A 25,693-nucleotide genomic window follows, 5' to 3' on the forward strand; every position below is an offset into this window, starting at 1 on the left:
GAGGTGCTTAAAGACTGGGTAATCGATAGACTGGGATGTGGGCCGTTTATTTTTCATTATTTACAAACTTAATGGTTTCCTCAAGATAAGATAGTCTGTCTCGGAGATAGGTTCGGAAAGGATGTGGTACTACGTTGAAACTGCGCTCAGTTAAGGGGGTGGGTTCGAAGTGGTGACCTTGTAATCAACTGACGGAGGGTGAAAAATGACGTGGACATGAGGAGCACAAGTACCTTGAGGGAAGCAGGATGTACCTATTGCATATATTGGCCCAGCAGGCGACATTGCTGTCATCTTGGATGGTGGTGAATAAAACACCTGGATCAATGTCTTTTGTCATATACGAAACTCTTCCCTCGCATAACTTACGTAAGACTTGAGGAAAGAATGGAAAAAAAAAAGACGATGATGAATATAAACAAAAATTGATCCCAGGAGTCCTTCTTTCACAAAAATGAAATGAGATACAATTGGGTGAAGCGTATACGTTTACGAGGGAGCTAATGGCTACGAGCAGTGACGCGAGGCAGGAGCGAGAGGGTGAAGGAGTGACCTTGCCAATGGCTTGCATAAATGATTGTTTGATAAGGACACACAAGCACTTCAAACCCAATGGGCGGTAACTTGAAACCTTGCCAGGGTTCTGAAGTACCTTCCTACACCCAAGCTTTAGAACTGTAGACGCTACGATTTAGTCTTACGAATTGCGTACTAAAAACTTGAATATATATATATCCCTGGGGATAAGGGGAGAGAGAATACTTCCCACGTATTCCCTGCGTGTCGTAGAAGGCGACTAAAAGGGGAGGGAGCGGGGGGCTGGAAATCTTCCCCTCTCAATTTTTTTTAATTTTCCAAAAGAAGGAACAGAGAAGGGGGCCAGGTGAGGATATTCCCTCAATGGCCCAGTCCTCTGTTCTTAACGCTACCTCGCTAACGCGGGAAATGGCGAATAGTTTAAAAAAAAAAAAAAAAAAAAAAATATATATATATATATATATATATATATATATATATATATATATATATATATATATATATATATATATATATATATATATATATATATGCACGTCCACACACGCAAATATACATACCTATACATGTATGTGGGTGGGTTGGGCCATTCTTTTGTCTGTTTCCTTGCGCCACCTCGCTAATGCTAATCCTCTGTTCTATATATATATATATATATATATATATATATATATATATATATATATATATATATATATATATCCATTCAGCGATATATTATACAGCCTAATTCATCAAGTAGTAAAGAATACTTCAGACAAGAGTATTCGGGGATCATACCAAGATTTAATCAGCTATCATGATTCATGTAAATTATAATACATATGTAAAACATTATTATCATAATGGAATACTAATGGTTCCTGTCTCAGGAAATAGATACATATTAAATCGCATTTTCTGTGACGTAATGTTTCACGCGTTTTCAAAAGTCTAACTGAAATACAGCTCATAGTAATAAATTGCGTTGACCATTAATGACACAGTAATCTGAAAGTATCACAAGTGAAACACAAGAATATTTTCTTAGAAAAAGCTCTCATTAGACAAGTGTGCTGCACAATGAACTTTAAAACTTTGATCCTCACGTGAAACAAGTTTATTTCATAGATGGTAGGCCCACGCAAAGATACCGATGTATATATATATATATATATATATATATATATATATATATATATATATATATATATATATATATATATATGAGTAAACGAAATATTGCGGAATTTTACGTGGTTGGATGTGATGCGTTATTCGAATTTAAGGGGTTTTAGGTCTTTGAAATATGCGGAAATATATGACAAAAATTGTATAATTCTTCAAAAAAAAACCCTAGATGTATTAGATGTCTTTTAAACATTAAAACTTTAAACACCGAAATATGGTAAATATAGTGGCACCACTCCCTACCTCTGTGGTCACCTTTGTTATATACTGCTTGCAAAACCGTATTGGTTCCGGGAAACTCTGATTTCCCGTAAGATATCCTTTATTTATCACTCAAATTAAAAAAAAAAATAATATCTAAACTCAGATTTATATATACTTTGAGTTGGAGGTGATACGTTGCTTATATAATGTATTTAATCCATATTATGTGAGCTGTAGGTAGGGAGTGTTCTAGACAATTAAGCTCTGTGACGCGAGTAATCAATTGTATGAATCATTTTGAAGAACTCACTCACTACTACTATTTACAGGTAAAAGGGCCATTTGTCTTGTACTATGGGTGAAAGTGATATCAGTGAATGAAAGTATCTCTGCATTGTAAATTTCCAAAATAAGATTCAAGTTGGGTTTTACGTGAACGTATAGTCCAACTGATCGAAGTAAGTGGGTTGGGCAGAGAGTAGACACACACACACACACACACAGGTCTCATTGTGGCAGTTAATTAAGTATTTTATCCCCCCCTGACCGCCTATGGCTAGTGTAGTGAAGTGTAAGGGTGCTTACGTTATCTAGTATGTACGTATTTTAAGTCGATGCCTCACACTTTTGTTATGGTAAGTTGCTTTTCGTGGGGGAGGGAAATGTTGATCGTTACCCAGACGTGATCCTACATTATATTAGTAGAAATAAGATGAGTTCAAAGGTGTACCTGTCCTCTTGTGTGCCGGCGGTGGAGGAAGCAGTGTACATTGGTGGATGTCAAGGAATCTACCTCAGGGACGTCGTAGAATTGAACGTATGGGTTTGGTAGAGACGTATGGTAGTGGACTTCTTACAAGTTGATAGAAGTTATTAAGATCTGCCATGCATTATTTGGAACGTCACTGTTTTATCCTTCATTATGATATAGGTGGTAGTGGGGAAGGCCGTGAAGACAAGACCAGGGGAATAAAGGGGGTTAACCAGTATAAATGTAGCTGAAACAGTAATCAACAGAACCTATGGAAACTTCATCTAAAATTATTGTAGATTTTATTTACTGTAGTGTGTATGTTTCATTTTGAGTTGCATGAAAGGTAATAGGACGTCATTGTAGGTTTTTTACTATTGTGCGTATAAGAATGTCATTTTGAGTTGCACGAAAGGTAAATGGACGTCATTGCAGATTTATTTACTGTTATGCGTATAAGAGTGTCATTTAACGTAAAGAATATATGCATAATGTTTGATGTACCTTTTCTCTTTACAGGTGTGATGTAGTGTGTAAGAGTATAGGGCTGCTGGAAAAGCTAGCCTAGGATGGTGGCATCATTGTGGTCCTGTTCTTGGGGAGGGTTGGTTGCCCTGCTCCCATTCTTTGTTTCTTCTGCTTTAGTTGAGGATTGTATCTCTCCACGAGTGTTCCCTCATTTTGTAACCAGTAAGTGTTGATTGTTTTGATGATTTCTTAACTTAGAACATTGCAAGTTAAAATTTATGACAGTCCTTTTTCTTCCCTACCTCTCATATGTAATTTAACTCTGCTCTGATAATAGGACAACTCAAGACCATACATCACATATTGTTCATGAGCAGCTTCCATTTATGTACGATGATATTCCTCCTCTTTTTTTCAGTGTCTTGTTTGAGATATTTATCTGCATGTCATGTTTAATTGCTTAAAGTAAGGGCATTGAAGCAAAGTTAGAAAATGAAACTCATGCTGTACAGCTAGATGAATTTAAGTCCTTCCCAAAAATGTAAATAACAAACAACAACATTTTTACCGTGTTATATGGGTTGTTTCTCCGTTGTTAGCTCGAATAGTGCAGAAAATTTTTGTTTCTGGTTTAATAGAGAAAATGAAAGCCCATTGGATCAGCTGTCAACTCAAAATGCATCATACACATATGAATTACATATCCTCTTCAACTATGAATTGGCTAGATACCACTTGTCTTTTTGTAAATTTCTTGTAACATATGATGATCTATTAGTCAAGGCTAAAGGAGATCTGTATTTTTATTGAATTTGTGTGCTTGCGTAGTTTTTTTTTTTTTTTTAGGTGTTTTGAACTCATTTGCAGTTTCAGATTTTTTTTTTTTTTTTTTTTTTTTTTTTTTTTTATACTTTGTCGCTGTCTCCCGCGTTTGCGAGGTAGCGCAAGGAAACAGACGAAAGAAATGGCCCAACCCCCCCCCCCCATACACATGTACATACACACGTCCACACACGCAAATATACATACCTACACAGCTTTCCATGTTTACCCCGGACGCTTCACATGCCTTGATTCAATCCACTGACAGCACGTCAACCCCTGTATACCACATCGCTCCAATTCACTCTATTTCTTGCCCTCCTTTCACCCTCCTGCATGTTCAGGCCCCGATCACACAAAATCCTTTTCACTCCATCTTTCCACCTCCAATTTGGTCTCCCTCTTCTCCTCGTTCCCTCCACCTCCGACACATATATCCTCTTGGTCAATCTTTCCTCACTCATTCTCTCCATGTGCCCAAACCACTTCAAAACACCCTCTTCTGCTCTCTCAACCACGCTCTTTTTATTTCCACACATCTCTCTTACCCTTACGTTACTTACTCGATCAAACCACCTCACACCACACATTGTCCTCAAACATCTCATTTCCAGCACATCCATCCTCCTGCGCACAACTCTATCCATAGCCCACGCCTCGCAACCATACAACATTGTTGGAACCACTATTCCTTCAAACATACCCATTTTTGCTTTCCGGGATAATGTTCTCGACTTCCACACATTTTTCAAGGCTCCCAAAATTTTCGCCCCCTCCCCCACCCTATGATCCACTTCCGCTTCCATGGTTCCATCCGCTGACAGATCCACTCCCAGATATCTAAAACACTTCACTTCCTCCAGTTTTTCTCCATTCAAACTCACCTCCCAATTGACTTGACCCTCAACCCTACTGTACCTAATAACCTTGCTCTTATTCACATTTACTCTTAACTTTCTTCTTCCACACACTTTACCAAACTCCGTCACCAGCTTCTGCAGTTTCTCACATGAATCAGCCACCAGCGCTGTATCATCAGCGAACAACAACTGACTCACTTCCCAAGCTCTCTCATCCCCAACAGACTTCATACTTGCCCCTCTTTCCAAAACTCTTGCATTTACCTCCCTAACAACCCCATCCATAAACAAATTAAACAACCATGGAGACATCACACACCCCTGCCGCAAACCTACATTCACTGAGAACCAATCACTTTCCTCTCTTCCTACTCGTACACATGCCTTACATCCTCGATAAAAACTTTTCACTGCTTCTAACAACTTGCCTCCCACACCATATATTCTTAATACCTTCCACAGAGCATCTCTATCAACTCTATCATATGCCTTCTCCAGATCCATAAATGCTACATACAAATCCATTTGCTTTTCTAAGTATTTCTCACATACATTCTTCAGAGCAAACACCTGATCCACACATCCTCTACCAGAATTACCTTACAGAAAATGTATATGGTGTCTTAACTATAAGTGATCCTAGTGATTTTTATACTAATTACTGCCGGTATATGTAATTTTGTTTTCTTAGAAATATGATTTCAGGTTCTTCATAAATGCTTATATTGATATGTCATAATTTTTCAGATGATATGCAACAGCTGAATGGTCACATGTGTAATAGGTGTTATGATGCTCCAACCAGTCAGAGGTTTCAGGTAAAGCTGCACAAAGTAAGGCTTAGAGGAATGTCTACAATGATGATTTATGTTGATGGTATGAAGTATGAGATAACACAGGACTGTGGGATGTGTGACAGTGATACAGTTTATGATTCTAAAGATGACATTGTAGATACGAAAGAATATGATGGCAATAGTGATATTATGATGTGCCAAGAGTGTGAGACCATTGCTAATGGTATTGTGTTTGAAGTGTATCTACGGGTGAATTCAAAGGTGCAGATATCTCCTGAAGCAGAAAATTTTTGCCAAGATATTGCTGATGTCAATATAAGTTTATCCATGAAAACTGAGAAACCAGAAATAGGAGCCCCATCTGACTGTTATGATGGGTTCATGGTAAGCTTTCCTCTTGGTGGTGATACTTGCATTATCAACTCTACATTTTTAGGCACAGAAACTCGTTGCCTTGTTCCAACGTGTGCAGATGGTATTATATCTTCAGATGGATCAAATGAAAAAACTGAACATAAATTTAAGCCATTTACTTCACCAGAAACTTGTGTATGGCAGCTTAATACTGAGCAGCGTAAACATGTGACACTAAGATTTTCTCTAAATATCAGGCCACATCTTACTGTATTTGAAGAATCTCTCATGAACCCAAAATGGGATGTTGAATGGTGCCCAACATATAATAATGACTTTAAAATAGTGACTGATGCTGACACAGTTTTTATTGTTTATCATAGTACTAACAAGTTCTCCAAAAAGAGGTCATTGTCTATAACAACCCAAACAGACCTCTGCCTTCTTCCACCTTCGCTTGCAAATGGAAGTGTGGAGTTCAAACGCCTTGAATCTGGTACTGTTGCATTCTATTCATGTGACAAAGGCTTCAGTTTGTATGGTCCCTCAGAACTTCAGTGTAAAAGTGGAGACTGGGATGAGCCTCCTGTCTGCCTACATCTAAATAGGGTAAGTATTGCAATCAGATTTGCATGAAATGTAGTTTATTTAATTTTAATGTGGTTTCTATAGATTTACCTTAGTTGTTCAACGTATGATATGCCAGTTTCTTAAGTTTTATGAACTATTTTTATGATGTGATATAATTGTATATATAAAGAGAGATGGTTTTTAGATTTCTCATTATGTAGAATAAGCTTAATCTTGGAATCAACGTAATGTATATTTTGTCTCCTTTCTTTATCATTATATATTCCTGGATTTGGAATAAGGTATTGCATGCACATCTTTGTTAGATATTTAGTTATCAGACATTTGCCATGGAAAGTATAAGACCTAACTGTAATGGCCAAAGTATTTGAAGAGTAATTTTGCATGTTGATTAAGGCTGTTAGGTTGCAAAAACTTTCTCTGTTATCTTTCTTTGAGAGATAGAACTTCAGTGGAACTGTAAGTTGCTCCCACATGCACACATCGTAAAGGAATAAGCAGAAATACAAGACATTGCTCAAAATATTGTTCTGAAGTGGGGTTTAATTCCAAGGGAGTGGAAGAGAGTAAATTTTGTGCTTATCTTTAACCTCTCAGTCAAAAATTGGTCTCTTTTTGTGTTCCTCAACCTTAGGTTTTATCATAAAATAAGCTAGAAGATCATATAGATTAATTCAGTTTAATGTTGAAAGATATAAATTAACAAAAATAAAACAAACTAACCTTCCGTAGCAGCTGCATTTCTTAGTGGTAGGATAGTGTGTCAGACTGTTTCTTTCGTGGAACTGTCATCAAGGGCCCCAAATAAAACTTAATTATCAAAACTTCTTTATCATCATATCCTTGTATAGCATTACTTTCCATCACAACTGCATTATATTTCTTCCCGTCACAGCATGTTTATGTTTAAAGCTGCCAGGTGTGCTCTGATATTGTATATTGCCACTTTTTTCAACAATTACTCCTTTGGTGTTGTTATTTGTTCTGGTATTATCTTAGCCATGTCTAATCATCTTTTGAATGTTTCAGTATTCATTCTGTGTATGTTCTTAGTTTTCCTGCTACTGCGTTAGGTGATCATTCCAGCATCCTCATCAGGCATTCAGTATATTTTTGTTCGATATCTTTTTATTTAGTTAACAGGTATTATACTTGATTTAATAATTCTGTATCTTCTATGATTTAAGGTTTAAAACATTGCCCTTTTTATATTTTATTTGCTGCCATGCATATATATAAATCCTCGACATATAATTCACTTTTTATGTATTCTTCTGTGGGGCCTTTGTATGTCGGTGCTAAAATGTCATTAACTATTTCATAACTTATTTGTCAAATTCCTCCTCATTGAAATCCTTGAAGGTGTCTTCCTCCCACATATAAGTATGTATGCGGAATCCAGATTTCTTTTGCGGCATTTCATGGCCTCTTCAACTTCCACAGTTTCACTTTCATGTCCTCTCCAAAACGTCTGTGTCTAATGTCATAATTACAAAGAAGCTGATATTGGTCATTGTGGGACACCCAAAAATTCATCTTCCCAATCAAACTTTGAACTTCTTATTAATTAGGAAATTTTTTATTATTTTTCTCTTTTTCTCTACTAGTTTGTCATGCTAGTATCTTTTTGTCATACTCCATTGTTTGATTTGGAGTTTCATATTTGTCATTGTAGTGAACTGATTGTTGTGGTTGCTTACTTTGATATGGTACAAATCCATATGGATCTTCATTTATGAGCTTTTTGCCATAAGATGTTCCATTATATGTTTCTTAATAGTTCCTTCAAATATTTTAAGTATATGCAGCGTTAGGCTGGCTGGTCAATTTAGTTTCGGTATTAATTTGGATCTCCTTTGTGAATTTTTGTGGTATATATGCAAATTTATGTATATATGTTATGTTGTATTTGTCTATACTTTTCTCAGAAGCATTTTGAGAAGTTTGGCTATTGTCTTCTTTGTCTTTTACTCAAAATATTGGAAAGAATTTTTCATTGGTGGAATAGAATCAAGGAGACTTGTCTTAGGAGTTCTTCCAAAATGGGTTGGGGTTACTAGTGGTGTGCTGTAGGGCCTAGTCTCTGAATCGTTGCTCCTCATAATATATTATGATGACTTGCCAGAAGGCCTTCAATATCCTGAATTTTTTTTTTTTTTTTTTTTTTTTTTGCTGCTGTCTCCCGCGTTTGCGAGGTAGCGCAAGGAAACAGACGAAAGAAATGGCCCAGCCCACCCCCATACACATGCCTTGATTCAATCCACTGACAGCACGTCAACCCCGGTATACCACATCGCTCCAATTCACTCTATTCTTTGCCCTCCTTTCACCCTCCTGCATGTTCAGGCCCCGATCACACAAAATCTTTTTCACTCCATCTTTCCACCTCCAATTTGGTCTCTCTCTTCTCCTCGTTCCCTCCACCTCCGACACATATATCCTCTTGGTCAATCTTTCCTCACTCATTCTCTCCATGTGACCAAACCATTTCAAAACACCCTCTTCTGCTCTCTCAACCACGCTCTTTTTATTTCCACACATCTCTCTTACCCTTACGTTACTTACTCGATCAAACCACCTCACACCACACATTGTCCTCAAACATCTCATTTCCAGCACGTCCATCCTCCTGCGCACAACTCTATCCATAGTCCACGCCTCGCAACCATACAACATTGTTGGAACCACTATTCCTTCAAACATACCCATTTTTGCTTTCCGAGATAATGTTCTCGACTTCCACACATTCTTCAAGGCTCCCAGAATTTTCGCCCCCTCCCCCACCCTATGATCCATTTCCGCTTCCATGGTTCCATCTGCTGCCAGATCCACTCCCAGATATCTAAAACACTTCACTTCCTCCAGTTTTTCTCCATTCAAACTCACCTCCCAGTTGAATTGACCCTCAACCCTACTGTACCTAATAACCTTGCTCTTATTCACATTCACTCTTAACTTTCTTCTTTCACACACTTTACCAAACTCAGTCACCAGCTTCTGCAGTTTCTCACATGAATCAGCCACCAGCGCTGTATCATCAGCGAACAACAACTGACTCACTTCCCAAGCTCTCTCATCCCCAACAGACTTCATACTTGCCCCTCTTTCCAAAACTCTTGCATTCACCTCCCTAACAACCCCTTCCATAAACAAATTAAACAACCATGGAGACATCACACACCCCTGCCGCAAACCTACATTCACTGAGAACCAATCACTTTCCTCTCTTCCTACACGTACACATGCCTTACATCCTCGATAAAAACTTTTCACTGCTTCTAACAACTTGCCTCCCACACCATATATTCTTAATACCTTCCACAGAGCATCTCTATCAACTCTATCATATCCTGAATATGTTTGTGAATAATACTTGGTTCCTTGGAGGTAAAGAATGTTATTGTTTGCCTCCGCTTACAGTGGAACTTGGACAAGTTCCAGTAATAGGGTGATTAGATTCAACCCAAATGGATGTAAAGGGTTGAGAGTGAGACAGAGAAAAAAGCCCCTGTGAATACACCCATCTATTTTATTGATTTTGTGTTGTTTATGATTATCCCAGGACCCCTGTTTATAAAAGAGCATTGGTGGTACCTAGAACCTTTCTGAAGGCTTTTGTAGCTCATGGCTGTGCTCCTTCCAGTAGCAGGGAAATGTAGAATGAGTGGGAAGTTCTCTGATGAGAATTATACTCTGATAGAGGCTAGTCAAAAGTTACTTTTCACTCACAGTGTAATTTTGAACTGGTGGAGTCAGGTTACACCAACACACCCATCTAGCTGTGTAATAGCTCATTTATTGGACTTTTGCTTTAAGTTAACATATAGGTTAGAGAAGAAGTTTGTCAAATAAAAGGCTATACCCCACTGTGCTGTAGAGGAATTTTGAATCTCTGCCTTATGAATTTTCTGGTTATTATAAAAGAAATTTAAGTTGCTAAATTAGTACTAATGATGATATGTCAAGGATTAACAGATTTGTCATTGTTTATCAAGTACCATTTCCCGTCGCATTATTGCCTCCCTCTTTCCACCCCACTTATCCACAGTCCTACCTTTGCCACCCACACTGTTGCTTTTCTCCCTTCTTACTCGTAATTCTTTAGCTGCCAGTTGCAGTGGCTCTTCCATTCCTACCCAATACACATCACTGCTGCTCCTAAACACACCTCTACTAGAGCTGTTTCTGTTGCAAACAGCAATTGACTCACGTTAAAGGTGCCCCCACCCCCAACACACTGCAGACCTGCCTTTCACTACAAGCCCCTTGAATTCATATCCCTCATCCCCCCATCCATAAACAAGTTAAACAGTCATGCTATCACCAGATATCGTTCATTCTCCTCTCCTACACGTGCACATGCCATGCAAGACAGGGAGTTTACATGAAGAGTGCATAATAGTACGATTAAAGTGGTTGGTGTAGAGGAAGACCATCTGTGACATGGGGAAATAGATTGGAAGAATACTGGAAGGAGAGAAATGGGGGAGGTGGAGAATGCATGGAATAGTGTATGCTAGTGAGTTATGTAAGGACAAGGATAAATAGAGACTCATTTGCCATGGCCATCCCCTTGATGGGCGTTCCCGGAAAAAGTGGGCATCATAGATATAGATAGATATGCATTATCCCAGGGGTTTGAGGAAAAAAGGATACTATCCATATACCTCATGCATGTGAGTCATGAAAAGCATTGAAGAAGGGTAGTAGCAAAAGGCTGTAAACCTTTTCGCTTTGTATCATTACTCTCTCAATGAAGGAACTGAAAAGAACCAAGCAAAGACTATCCTGTTATGCTCTGTGGTCTTAGTGCTATCTCCCCTATGTGGGAAAAAGTAATTAATCATGAAAGAAAGAAAATTATCATTATTATCATTGTTTTGAGTATTATTATTGTTATCATTTTTTTATACTCAATTGCCGTCTCCCGCATCAACAAGGTAGTGTAAGGAAGCAGATGAGGAATGGCCCAACCCACCCACATACACATTTATATACATAAACACCCATACATGCACATATACATACATGTACATTTCAATGTATACACATACAAACACAGACATATACATATATACACATGTACATATGACTGAGTTTGGTAAAGTGTGTGACAGAAGAAAGTTAAGAGTAAATGTGAATAAGAGCAAGGTAAGTAGGTACAGTAGGGTTGAGGGTCAAGACAATTGGGAGGTAAGTTTAAATGGAGAAAAACTGGAGGAAGTAAAGTGTTTTAGATATCTGGGAGTGGATCTGGCAGCGGATGGAACCATGGAAGTGGAAGTGGATCATAGGGTGGGGGAGGGGGTGAAAATTCTGGGAGCCTTGAAGAATGTGTGGAAGTCGAGAACATTATCTCGGAAAGCAAAAATGGGTATGTTTGAAGGAATAGTGGTTCCAACAATGTTGTATGGTTGCGAGGCGTGGGCTATGGATAGAGTTGTGCGCAGGAGGATGGATGTGCTGGAAATGAGATGTTTGAGGACAATGTGTGGTGTGAGGTGGTTTGATCAAGTAAGTAACGTAAGGGTAAGAGAGATGTGTGGAAATAAAAAGAGCGTGGTTGAGAGAGCAGAAGAGGGTGTTTTGAAATGGTTTGGGCACATGGAGAGAATGAGTGAGGAAAGATTGACCAAGAGGATATATGTGTCGGAGGTGGAGGGAACGAGGAGAAGTGGGAGACCAAATTGGAGGTGGAAAGATGGAGTGAAAAAGATTTTGTGTGATCGGGGCCTGAACATGCAGGAGGGTGAAAGGAGGGCAAGGAATAGAGTGAATTGGATCGATGTGGTATACTGGGGTTGACGTGCTGTCAGTGGATTGAATCAGGGCATGTGAAGCGTCTGGGGTAAACCATGGAAAGCTGTGTAGGTATGTATATTTGCGTGTTTGGACGTATGTATATACATGTGTATGGGGGTGGGTTGGGCCATTTCTTTCGTCTGTTTCCTTGCGCTACCTCACAAACGCGGGAGACAGCAACAAAGCAAAAAAAAAAAACATATACTTGCTGCCTTCATCCATTCCTGTTGCCACCCCATCACACATGAAATAGCACCTCTCTCTCTCTCTCTCTCTCTCTCTCTCTCTCTCTCTCTCTCTCTCTCTCTCTCTCTCTCTCTCTCTCTCTTTCTCTCTCTCTCTCTCTCTCTCTCTCTCTCTCTCTCTCTCTCTCTCTCTCTCTCTCTCTCTCTCTCTCTCTCTGATTCGTTCACACTCAGTCTCTAGCTGTCGTGTGTAATGCATTGAAACCACAGAGCCCTTTTATCATTATACAAACCCAGGATCTCTGTATGATGCTCTTGAATGTTTAAGGTTGCCTTCCATGTGAGAGTAGGACTTCCTTGGAGAGAGATATGCAGTAAAGCTGTACTCCTAGCTGTTCATTGCCAATGATACAATCTTGCCATAGGTCTACACCTTTGGTGAGGCTATATCATAATGAGAAGATTAAATGGAATATGGTGTACTTGCCTGTCTTCTTGCTCCAAAGACATCATCATTTTCCTGCTTCTTGTTGATTGCCTCCTTAAAGCTTCTTGGGCAATTGAGGGGTTCCTTAGGTTGTATCATGATAGGTGTTATCCATAGTGACAAAGACTGTGTCTTGAAAGAAAAGTCAAAACCAGTTGAGAATAAATTCGCGGCTCCTGCTTTCAGTTTTCGTTGCTACCTTTTTCTTTATATTATAATAATCATTTGAAAAGTGTAAGTAGTAATGCCTTGTGTTTTTAGAAGAATTTTGAAAGCAAATTTAGATTTTGTAATTTTCATGTTTTTCAGGATAAACTGATGTCTGATGCCCCCATGGCATCACGTGAAATTTTGGATGGTTTGAATGTCAGTGTTTTGACTACAGACAATGGCACTTTCTTGGCCTCTGCTGCTGACAGTGATTCACTGGGGAAGATGGTGAGTGCACCTTTGCTTACTCACTGAATTACTTGCAATGTGTTTAATAATCTTCACTCCCAAAACTCCTTACACTGTACAGTACTGGTAATCATTTATACCAGGGGCTGTGTTCCAAGAAAAGGAGATTATAAGTGAACTTGGCATAAACAAATAATTTTCTTAATAAATGTTGGGTTTCGTTCCCAGCCAGTACCAAAGTTCCCCTTTTGATGAAAAATTTGTGCTGTTTTAAGTTTTTGAAGCACACTGATAATAGTTTTGTAACAGAATACTGTAAATGTTATTATATGAACATCATAAGTGAGTACTATATATTATAGTAACCGATAAAATATATTGTTTTTAACTGAGGAAAGACTGACATCAGGCAAGTGTAGAAGGTGTTGCAGACGTTAGACTTGATTGTGTTTACACAGCCAAGAACTAAGGCTCCTTCACCAGTCTCTAAAGTTTTTGTTATTTCTAGTTGTGTTTCAAGAGTTAACGTCTGTTTTAGCTTCTAAAGAGGTAGAAGCAAATACAGGACGTTTTAGCGGTGTCATGTTACTGACAAAGAGAATGAATCAAATCTCTTGACTTTTGTATGGCTTCAGACATTAAACGTCATGTAGCTCTGGGATCATGTCTCATTACTATATTCCTGTGTAATTTTTAGCCCAACTTGATGCCTATGGACTGCATTTCATATACTATTCTCATATTATCTGTAATTTAACATGCTTTAACGGTTTTTGTAACTTTTTTTAGATAAGAGTAGAATAAATGATTACGTACTTTTTTTAGAGTTCTTGTTTATTATGGTTTCATAGATATTTTTCTCAGTTAGTAGCTAAATAAAGCTTGATAATTTTGCTTTCATTATTCTTAGACTAGTAACACATTAATTTAGCTGAATAAATGATACTCAAAGTAAATAAGAACCTAGGCCACACTTCCCATGAGTTATTGCTCTCGCCATAAGTAGGTTTCTTTCTAACTTAACTGAGCATCCCATTACTTACCAACTTCATATCTAATACTTTTATTATCAGAAATTAAACTACTTTTGATCTGTTTTCACCACTTTCAGACAAGCTTAATATGAATATTTACAATACATCCTTTCAATCAAGTTAGTATCATTGTGTGTGAAGTCCTTATTATTACTCTCATATATTGATATTTAAGAAGATTTGAGTTTTTTAATTGTACGAACACAACTTAGCACTATATGGTAATAGTGTCATAGGCTGCATTTTGCATGATTTATTGCTACATCCACAGTTAGATGTCTTTCTAATCTGTTGTTGTATCTCATTGTTTATCATGTTGTAAGATAATTTGACTGGCTTTTGGTGTTGCTGGATTTGCCTGCTAGTGGTTACATTGCAAGTCAAAAGTCGCCTCTTGCAGGGCTTTATCATCATTAGTCAAGGGAAGGAAGTACTCTTTAGTCGAGGAACTCTTTACCTCAAAGGGGCTTATCATTTCCTTGCTTCTGAATGTAGCACAGTGACAAAGCTACAGGAGTCCCAATAAAGTGTTCTTAGCTTTATGTACAGTAAGATGATAATGATTACTGGATTTTACACACCAACACGCACTGTTTTAATTACTAGGATGGGGGTAAATTATATTACCTATGTATTTCCTGCATAGGTCTGAAAGAGGAAGGAGCTGGAATGTTTAAAATCACCCTCTTCTGCATTAATGCTTTCCATAAGAAAGAACAGAGGATAAAACAAGTGAGAAATTATATCATCAAAGGCTCATTCACCTGTTTCTTACATTACCTCACTGGAGAAGGAAATGGCAAGCTCTAGTATGGAAAGAATTCTATTCCCAGGTGTAGGACATAGTAACCTCTAGGAGAAATGCATATTTTCATTGCTCATTTCTTTATTGTTTTGTACTTTGTTCAGAGACATTCCAGAAATATGGACATAAGCATTATGAAGTTTTGGCTGGAGGGTAAGAGATTGTTTTTATTAATGATATATGTATGTGAAACATTCAGCTATTATTTTTTCATTTCAGAATTTACCAGTGACCTTGCATGTTTGTAATTAAAGAAAATCCCAAATTTCAGCCTGTAATAGTGAAACTAGATCAGGATCCTCCAAATGACAACAAGAATGATGATTATGGTGGTGAGGAAGTCATTGACACAGCAGAGGAACCTGTGATGGTGGAGGAAATGCATATGAATACTTCAGTAATTAGCGTGGATGACCACAGTAACGATACCACAGACTCCTTTACAATAAATGGAACAGAATCTGTAGAGGAAGGTATGGTTGTGATGGATAATGGTAAAGAAAATGAGGATAATGGAATATTGACGGGATTATTTAATCTCTTTTTAGAAGAGGATATGACACTTTATGTTATCATTGGTGCAACAGGTCTCATTAGTCTTATTATAGTTACTATTATCTCTGTTGTCATATATCGAAAGAGGTACCCAGTTAGGCTTGGCCTGGGGCGTAAGTTTGACACCTTCCAGAATCCTATTTATGAAAAAACTGTTGTAAGAATGCCAATGCAAGTGGAAGATACAGAAATAGAAAGGAAGAGGAGTGATGCTGAGGAAATGAGTGACTGTACTGTATTAGAGTAAGAGGGATAATAGGCTATATCTGTTTTTTTCAGTTGTTCCCCTCTTACTTGGCATTAATGATCTGATTGATAAGATGTACTATTATTAGAAGGTATGATTTTATTTTGTTTCCTTTGTAATGTTTTCATGATTATCTGCATTGAAAATATGACAAAGTTAGTCATATTTTATTTTACAAATGATAAACTTACTGGTTTCAGTAATGTAGAATCAAGTAACAGTCGTATCCAAAGCAGACTCATGGTGCAGAATTGCATTTCTTGGTCTCAGGTCTGGTGAGAAGAAAATGCTTATTCTGTCATGAGAATTTCAGTCTATTAGAATTATTTTTAGATTTATAGTTCCTGTATTTTGTAGCTTCATTTAACCCTTTCACTCTGGTACCCATCACCCATTTTGTGTGTGACTAATTTTTATGATTTGAAAAAAGTTAATATTTTTATTTTGATTATGGCAGTTGATAGGGTACTTATCCCAGATTACAAAAAAATACTGAACTTGTTTGTATCTGTTGTTTATACCACTGCAGTGAGGCGTCACATTGTGTAAGTCAAAAAAATGAAAACCATATTTACCAGCAGCAGTGAAAGGGTTAAAAATCAAAGATCTCATTTTCTAGCAACTGCAGAATTTTAGATGATTGTTTGCCATGGAAGGGACCAAAGGTTTGGTGAATGAATAGCGGCAGAAATCTCACTAAATGATAACTTTTTAGTAATTTTGATAGGCAGTTGATTTAGAAAAACCATTATTTACTGTGCCATGGAATGTGTAATGCTAGCATTGATAATGTTTTATAAGGTAATTCTCATTTTTCTTGTTATGTAGCATATTTTGTAGTAAACTTTTTTGTATCATTGTGACGTTACTGATGTATTTCAAGCACAGTTGTCTTGAGATCCATATTGATAAGTGGACAGACATTGTCACATACATCTCATCATAGTTGCTGGGCTAGTCCCAATAGTTTGCAGTATCCTTCCATTCTTCTTTCATATCTTCCTAGTGACAGTAGTTAACTACATTTACTAAGATGGTTTACATGATTTGTTATTAAGTACACAGTTAGTAGGGTATCAGTAAGGGGAGTGGTTGGGAAAGTGGTAACAGACAAGGAAAAAGTGAAGAAGACATGCATTAAGTATTTTACAGTGTTGTTGAATGTGTTACTTAATAGGGTGGCAGAGATGGCAAGAGAGTCCTAGTGAATGGGTTGGTTAAAGAGGAAGAGTGATGAAAGCCTTGCATAAGATGAAGCATGGCACTATAACTTGAATGGATGTGATATCTGTTGAATGTCTCAAGAATTTGAGCTACTAAAGGAAAATGAGTTAAAGAACTTGGATGTAATGATCTCTGTGACCTAAACCTAAGGGAAGAGTATACGGAAGCAATTATGGGAGCACCGAGGGCTCAGCAGTAGCCTTGCGTGATAGCAAAGTTTCGTCACAGGTACTCAAAATTGGTTAGGCTCATATAATGTGAACATATTACTTTTTTGAAGGATTTTTGACATGGGTAACCATAAAAGTTATCCTGAAGTTAATAACTTGGAGAGTTTTGGTTAATTTTGTCAGTCTTTATGTTTGCCTGTTTGATAGAATATATGCTCTACATTTTTTGTTCTTCCATTTGACAATAGGCAGCTTATTTACCAGAAGGTGCTGATATTATCATTAAGCTTGATAATTTGGATTCTTACTTTGGTGTCCATTGCAGCTCTTAGTTGGCAGGAGAATGCTGCCGTGTGATGAGATCTTAGAGATGAGTTTAAAGGTATGTCTGTTGTTAGAAGTGACGGATAATCACACACTGTTATATGTCTCAAGGTTCACAAAGTTGTATGTACTTGACGGTGCTGTTTTGTGCTTTTCTTTTAAATTTTGGGGGATTTTGATATGTGAGTAATAGTCAGAGTATTCTTGTGTAATATTTGGTTAATTGATTTACAGTCCCAAGACCCAGTTTATGGGGCTTCTGCAGCTTCAAGGCCATGCTTCAATTAGGAGTAGGGAAATGATGGACTCCTCCGAAGTGAGAAATTTCTTGACAAGAATATAGTCCATTTCATTCATTGACAATAATGCACTCTTGACAGAGGTGACTTTTCACATATGGTGTAACCACTTGGAGGTGGAGTCCAGTAACACCTTTTATGTGATAAATATTCAAGAAAGCTAATTATAGTTAAGGGTATAGGTTTAAGATGAAACCATATATTAAGTATAAGGAAAGTGTGAAGAAGTATTATTGCTATTATTATTCTTATTATCATTAAGATATATAACCCCAGGACCCTTTTTATAGTATGGGCTCCTCCAGCTTTGAGGCTGTGCTACATTCAGTAGCAGCAAAATGGACTCCATTGGAGTAAAAAAAAATCTTTGACAAGATTGTAATTCTTTCATCCATTTATAGTGATACAACCTTACCAAAATTGATTTATTCACACCAGAACCTCATGCAGGTGGAGTGTGGTAACTCCATGGAGAACAACATTATATCAAGGTGTTTAGAGATATGGATAATTGTGCTACAAGGTATTTTGGCCATATTTTAAGGTGATTTGATCTTAGTTACTGTGTTTTAAAGTCTCTACATATGAATTCTTAATAAAAATCTTTGGATCTGTTTACCACACAGAATTCAGTGGTTAAGATACTTTAAGTGTTCAAGAAAACCTTTTTGAAAAACCAGGTCTACAAACTTCACTCAAGAAATCATTCCTTTTTGACGTCTTAAGATGGAAGTATTAGTGAAACAACACCAATTAACTGTAGAGGTGCCATTAAGACATTAAAAGAAAGTAGGGGAATGTCAGAGGCCCTGCATTGTTTGGTGCTTTGCCTGCAAAATATAAAAGTGTTATGGACTGGTTGTGGAAAATTGTATTATAACTCTGGGTAAATATCTGCGCTGTATGATTGGCTCGGCTGTGGTGAGCATTTAGGTCAGGTTGCAGTCTCAATTAGAATGACTGGCCCGAGGAGTATTGGTTTGTCTTGGTTCCAGAGAACAGAGACAAGCCTCCAACATTCATATGATCCAAGTGTAAGATAGACAAACATGAAATTTTCTTGATAGTCATAACACACTATTGAACTGACATTACTGTTTCATTACATAGTATTTATTCATGCCACTATTGCCTCTCCTTCATACAATACTACTCTCATATGTGAAAAAGAAAAATTATAATATTTTTCACTTCAGTAGATAAGACATAACCAAAATTTCTTAGACAGTACTGTATACCTCTGCTTGTCTTATGTTGAATGAAAGAACAGCTTTGCCTTTGTATGTCCCACCACTTCAAAGTGTATCTCATCACCCCATTGTTTCAGTATAACACATAAGTCAGGTTAGGATGTGGCCACAACCAAAGAAGGAAAACCATGAGTTGAAGAGAATAGACCTTGAGAACCCAATTACGTTTTTCACATTATTATTTCCCTGTGTAAAGATTCCGTTACTGAGTTTGGATAACCAGTCTACTATATAGTAGTGACTGTTGGTTTCTTGTAGGTTTTTATTGAGTCAAGGTGAGAATCCAATTTTTTATCTGATTAAAATCTTACCAGTCATTGTTAACTGTGGAAACTATGCACAAAATAACCATTCTCACATACCAAGGATTTATTGGTATATTAGGCTGTTGTAGTATTGAATACTGTGTTGAAAATTTCCTATTGAAACTGCTGTTATAAGAAATATGTATTTTATAGAGAATTGAATGTATATGATGAAAAGCCATTGCAAATATTGACAGTAGAAGGAGTGATCATTGCTAAATCCCATTTCATCCTTTTGTTATGAATGATGACGAAGGAGAATGGAGGAACTCACTAAGCATATCATTAACAAGTCTGATCTGAGATTCTGATATCAAATATATTAGAAGATAAAGTACATTGAAATGACTGTTGTGTAGCAAGTGTCTTTGACTAATTTTAAGAAACTGTTGTGAGGTGCTATTGTGTATTATTACAAGTGTGTTCAAGTCACAACCTTAGTGTCTCAAGTAAGGTAGACTTAAAAAAAAAAAAATCTGAAAATGTTTCACATTTCAGTTGCCATAAATTCTCCGCTTAGAAAGGAAGAAAATTTCAGTTCCTTTACCCCTTTTGCTGTGGCAGTCCTAATATCCAAGGTGCATTCTGTGTGTGGAATATTCTCAAATATTCTACAGAAAATATCTCATTAAGTTTGCTGTTATGATTAACTAGAACACAATTTTCTGAATGAAATGGTATACAATTAAGTGAAACATCAATAATGTTTGCTATACACCCTTCAGCTTACACTGTTCCTCTGTCAGGTATTTCAGGTACTCCAGGAGTATTTTCAGGCATACATAGTGAGATGTGTTGAATTTTTGAGTTTTTTATAATCACTGTGATTACTAAGGGTTTTGATCTGCAAAATATATCTTTTAAGAATGACAGCTCAGAAATTGTTACATAACATCATGTATGATGACCAGTATTTGGAAAAAGTATTTGCTATAGGGTCTGGAAACAATTGTTGGGATGTCTTTAAAAGTATTATTGGCAGTATATTTATGCCCTAGCTGCAGTGAACAGAAAAAAATAGTCATATGTGCCTCAGTCACAGTGAACGGAAAAAAAAATAGTTGTATGCACCTCAGTCGCAGTAAACAGAAAAAAGTTACCTGGGAGTTTGCACCTCAGTCCACAGTGAAAGGGTTAATACAGTCTGATACGGGAAGTTTGTTCCCTGACAACAATATTCATGAAACCATATTAGTGATTAAACATTATAGGGATGTCGTTAGTACAAATGGGCTATTTAGAATGTTTTTCAAAATTATATGTAACAGTTAACAGCATTTCATTTGTTTGAAGCAAGTGCTATGATATAATGTAAGTTGAGAAGCTTTTGTATTTCTATCTGATTGCTATGAATTTATTAATTGTTATTTTAAATTTTGTAATTAAGATATAGTAACCCTTATTCTGTGCCAAAGTTCTGTATGAAATTTTACTGGTCATTTATTTTTTATATTTCATAAAATGTTCCAGGTTTTATGTTGTACCTGAATATATAGGTATATGAGCACAAAATGCATTTCAAAACATCTGTAATAGCAAATGAGCTTTATCAAATGGAAACCCCAGTTATTAAGCTAATAAAATAAGTTTATATTGTATATTAGTAAATGCTGTGAAAAGGTTAATGGAGGAAGGTTATGTCCCAGAGTATATAAATGCATTGCTTTAATATGCTTTAAGTTTATACAATCTCAGTTGATTGCATCAGGAATAAATTATGAATTTTAGAAAGATGGAGCTTCAGGCTATCATTGTGCATGTCATATGGGTTCAGTTTTTATCACTGTAACAATATTTCTAGTCAAGCAAAAGATGAGAGCAGCTTTGCCTATAGATAAGGAGTTTTGCATCTTGAACTGAATAATATGGAATTACTTGTGAGTTTATTATTAGTAGGATCTGTTATCCTGAAACATTTCAAGCACCAATATAAAGTATGATATATGTTACATAATTCATATTTGAATTACTGCTTACATTTTTCTGCAGAATTATTTCCATATTTTATGCAATTCTGAGACCAAATGTATTTTATGTGTGATTACCTGTACCCAAATATTTTCTTTATTTCCATTTTCAAAAATATTATTTCTACACTGTACAAGAGTTTCAGTCATACATGAAAACTTCCATTCTAAGTAAGGATATAAAGTGTATTGAGGTAATGTCAGATGTTTAAGTTCATGATACCCTATTTAGTTTTTGGAGAATAGTGTGTATAGATATTCACACCCTTAACATTAATATAAATGCACCAAATTGATGATAAAGAGTTGACAAAGAGAAATATGATATCTCAAATAGTTTATGTTACAGCTAGATCGGCAGTGTGAACATTCACAGTTCAAAAACATCCCAAATCCAAAATGGCTCATGAGTTTCTGGAGTTTGAATACAGAGCAGTAGTGCTCCATCCTCTCTTCAATTTTTTTTTTTTCTTTGTCGCTGTCTCCCGTGTTTGCGAGGTAGCGCAAGGAAACAGACGAAAGAAATGGCCCAACCCACCCCCATACACATGTATATACATACGTCCACACATGCAAATATACATAACCTACACAGCTTTCCATGGTTTACCCCAGACGCTTCACATGCCCTGATTCAATCCACTGACAGCACGTCAACCCCGGTATACCACATTGATCCAATTCACTCTATTCCTTGCCCTCCTTTCACCCTCCTGCATGTTCAGGCCCCGATCACACAAAATCTTTTCCACTCCATCTTTCCACCTCCAATTTGGTCTCCCACTTCTCCTCGTTCCCTCCACCTCCGACACATATATCCTCTTGGTCAATCTTTCCTCACTCATTCTCTCCATGTGCCCAAACCATTTCAAAACACCCTCTTCTGCTCTCTCAACCACGCTCTTTTTATTTCCACACATCTCTCTTACCCTTACGTTACTTACTCGATCAAACCACCTCACACCACACATTGTCCTCAAACATCTCATTTCCAGCACATCCATCCTCCTGCGCACAACTCTATCCATAGCCCACACCTCGCAACCATACAACATTGTTGGAACCACTATTCCTTCAAACATACCCATTTTTGCTTTCCGAGATAATGTTCTCAACTTTCACACATTCCTCAAGGCTCCCAGGATTTTCGCCCCCTCCCCCACCCTATGATCCACTTCCGCTTCCATGGTTCCATCCGCTGCCAGATCCACTCCCAGATATCTAAAACACTTTACTTCCTCCAGTTTTTCTCCATTCAAACTTACCTCCCAATTGACTTGACCCTCAACCCTACTGTACCTAATAACCTTGCTCTTATTCACATTTACTCTTAACTTTCTTCTTTCACACGCTTTACCAAACTCAGTCACCAGCTTCTGCAGTTTCTCACATGAATCAGCCACCAGCGCTGTATCATCAGCGAACAACAACTGACTCACTTCCCAAGCTCTCTCATCCCCAACAGACTTCATACTTGCCCCTTTCCAAAACTCTTGCATTCACCTCCCTAACAACCCCATCCATAAACAAATTAAACAACCATGGAGACATCACACACCCCTGCCGCAAACCTACATTCACTGAGAACCAATCACTTTCCTCTCTTCCTACACGTACACATGCCTTACATCCTCGATAAAAACTTTTCACTGCTTCTAACAACTTGCCTCCCACACCATATATTCTTAATACCTTCCACAGAGCATCTCTATCAACTCTATCATATGCCTTCTCCAGATCCATAAATGCTACATACAAATCCATTTGGTTTTTTTAAGTATTTCTCACATACATTCTTCAAAGCAAACACCTGATCCACACATCCTCTACCACTTCTGAAACCACACTGCTCTTCCCCAATCTGATGCTCTGTACATGCCTTCACCCTCTCAATCAATACCCTCCCATACAATTTGCCAGGAATACTCAACAAACTTATACCTCTGTAATTTGAGCACTCACTCTTATCCCCTTTGCCTTTGTACAATGGCACTATGCACGCATTCCGCCAATCCTCAGGCACCTCACCATGAGTCATACATACATTAAATAACCTTACCAACCAGTCAATAATACAGTCACCCCCTTTTTTAATAAATTTCACTGCAATACATTATTTATGTATACTTTTTGCCCTTGTTCACCTAAATAATGGCATCCAACAAGAATCCAAACCCTGACACTTCATCTTCTATGTAATTGCCAAATTGACTTAGTGGGGGACTATTTATTAGAAGCAGTGATGAGGTAGAATTCTGGGTAAGCATAATAATAATCCTCTCGTGAATACATTACAGCATTCTGCTCACATTCAAATGGGGTGACTGGCAATTTACATTGTATTTGAAATAGAACTGAAGTGTTTATATACATGTCACAGTCCTACTCTTTGTTTGTATTTGATCATAGAGACCAAGGTGGATGAACAGTCATTGCAATTCTTATGACACTGTAGAAACATTACAGTATTCAGGAGTTATAAGCAGTTGATTATTATATATTCAATATGACTGATTTCATGCATTGTTTACAGCTCTAGTTGTTATGTATGGTGTTTTTAATTTTACTCAAACTTATTTTTAGTATACTTGTGTTCCTACTAATCTTCTACATTATTGATTACTAGAACTCAGTAAATGCAACTCGCATGTTTCCTTTGACCTATCTCAGCACCAACTAATTTTGGTGCTGGCAGATCGTTGTATTAAGTTGATTGTAACTTGTAGGTCCTTCGCCAAGACATGAGGCGTGTATTTGTTATGTAATACAGGATGAATGCAAGTAGGTGGATTGATCTTTTTTGCCACGGATGAATTGTACATGTTGTAAATGAGTGAATTATGATTGGAATCTGGAAAGAGTGTGTTGCGACAGTATCGGTAAATTTCGTTATTGATGTTTGTCAGTATTTTCTTTAAACATATTTTAGAATGTACAAGACAAACAGTCACATGAAAAACATTTCTTAAGTTTTCCACCTTAAATTGATGTAGCAAGGATTTTATTAGATGAACTTGACTTAATCTTACCATCAAAAGCATGGAGCACCATGCATCCTAATGTAATCAATGAAAAGAATAGCTCCCTTTAAACAGTCAAACGTCACGTGGGCCTCACAAAATCTGATTAAATTGGTTTGGCATTAGCTAATAGAAAGTCCCAGAGCTAGGCTTGTAAGTTTGACGACCCACGGGCCCCCATAAAATATGATTAAAATGGTTTAGCATTAGCAAGAACAAAAGTCCCAGAGAGGGTTTAAGCATGACAACATGTGGGCCCCACAAAACCCAATTATATTGGCCTGGCATTAGCCAAACGGAAAGTCCCAGAAATAGACTTTGAGTATGGCAACACAAAACCTGATTAAATTGCTCTGGCTTTAGCCAAAATAAAAGTCCCACAGTGAAACTTCAAAATTTGAATGTGTGGACCCTGCAAAACCTGATTAGAATGGTCTGGCATTAGCAAAAAAAAAAAAAAAATCCCAGTGTGAGGCTTTAAGTTTGACGACCCTTTGGCCCAAAAAAATCAATTGAAATGTCCTGGCATTAGCCTGAACAAAAGTCCCGATTGATGGTTTAGGTTTGACATCAAATAAGGAGACCAGTGGACTACCTGACCAGATACGAAGGCCAGTGGACTCTGTCTCCAGACACTGAGGCTAGTGGACTGCTTCTCCAGACAAGGAGGCCAGTGGACTCCTGACAAGGAGGCCAGTGGGCTCTCTCCAGATAAGGAGGCCAGGACTTCACATCCAGACAAGGAGGCCAGCGGTCCTGTTTCCAGAAAAGGAGGCCAGTTGAATCTGTATCCAGAACAATGAGCCCAGTGGACTTCGTCTCCAGATAAGGGTGCCAGTGGACTTCATCTCAGACAAGGAGGCCAGTAAACAGTCTCCAGAAAAGAAGGCTTGTGGATTCCATGTCCAAACAAGGTCATGACCTTGGCAGTTCATGCAACAAACGAACCTAAATTCCCATTCCAGTATAAGCGCTAGTATTTCACCAAAAGAAATACTGTTACAAACCCAACTTGGTACAAGGTGGTCTGTGACCGTATTGGATTCCAGATCCAGAACCCATCAGT

At 37.5% G+C, this 25,693-nt stretch overlaps 1 protein-coding gene across 5 annotated transcripts; it reads left to right on the top strand.

The window, feature by feature from the left end:
- The first annotated feature begins 2,147 nt into the window (after window positions 1-2,147).
- LOC139761071 (uncharacterized) lies at window positions 2,148-21,805 on the top strand. Of its 5 annotated transcripts, none has more exons than XM_071684889.1 (5): window positions 2,148-2,240; window positions 3,182-3,352; window positions 5,560-6,572; window positions 13,338-13,466; window positions 15,538-21,805. In XM_071684889.1, the coding sequence occupies exons 2-5, from the start codon at window positions 3,232-3,234 to the stop codon at window positions 16,066-16,068; spliced, it is 1,794 nt and encodes a 597-aa protein (XP_071540990.1). In that variant the 5' UTR covers window positions 2,148-2,240; window positions 3,182-3,231; the 3' UTR covers window positions 16,069-21,805. The 5 variants fall into 5 exon arrangements, with proteins under 5 accessions (XP_071540990.1, XP_071540994.1, XP_071540993.1 ...); XM_071684892.1 differs by lacking the exon at window positions 2,148-2,240 and adding an exon at window positions 2,400-2,482; XM_071684890.1 differs by lacking the exon at window positions 2,148-2,240 and adding an exon at window positions 2,416-2,546.
- The last annotated feature ends 3,888 nt before the right edge of the window (window positions 21,806-25,693 follow it).

The sequence above is a fragment of the Panulirus ornatus genome, chromosome 39, assembly GCF_036320965.1.
Source record: "Panulirus ornatus isolate Po-2019 chromosome 39, ASM3632096v1, whole genome shotgun sequence".
Classification (NCBI taxonomy): Eukaryota; Metazoa; Arthropoda; class Malacostraca; order Decapoda; family Palinuridae; genus Panulirus; species Panulirus ornatus.

Bases quoted from the DNA above. Each gene is read 5' to 3' on its own strand.
- LOC139761071 (XM_071684889.1), top strand. From the start codon at position 3,232: ATGGTGGCATCATTGTGGTCCTGTTCTTGGGGAGGGTTGGTTGCCCTG. The intron at 3,353-5,559 runs GTAAGTGTTGAT...ATAATTTTTCAG, and splicing joins GTTCCCTCATTTTGTAACCA to ATGATATGCAACAGCTGAAT. The intron at 6,573-13,337 runs GTAAGTATTGCA...CATGTTTTTCAG, and splicing joins TCTGCCTACATCTAAATAGG to GATAAACTGATGTCTGATGC.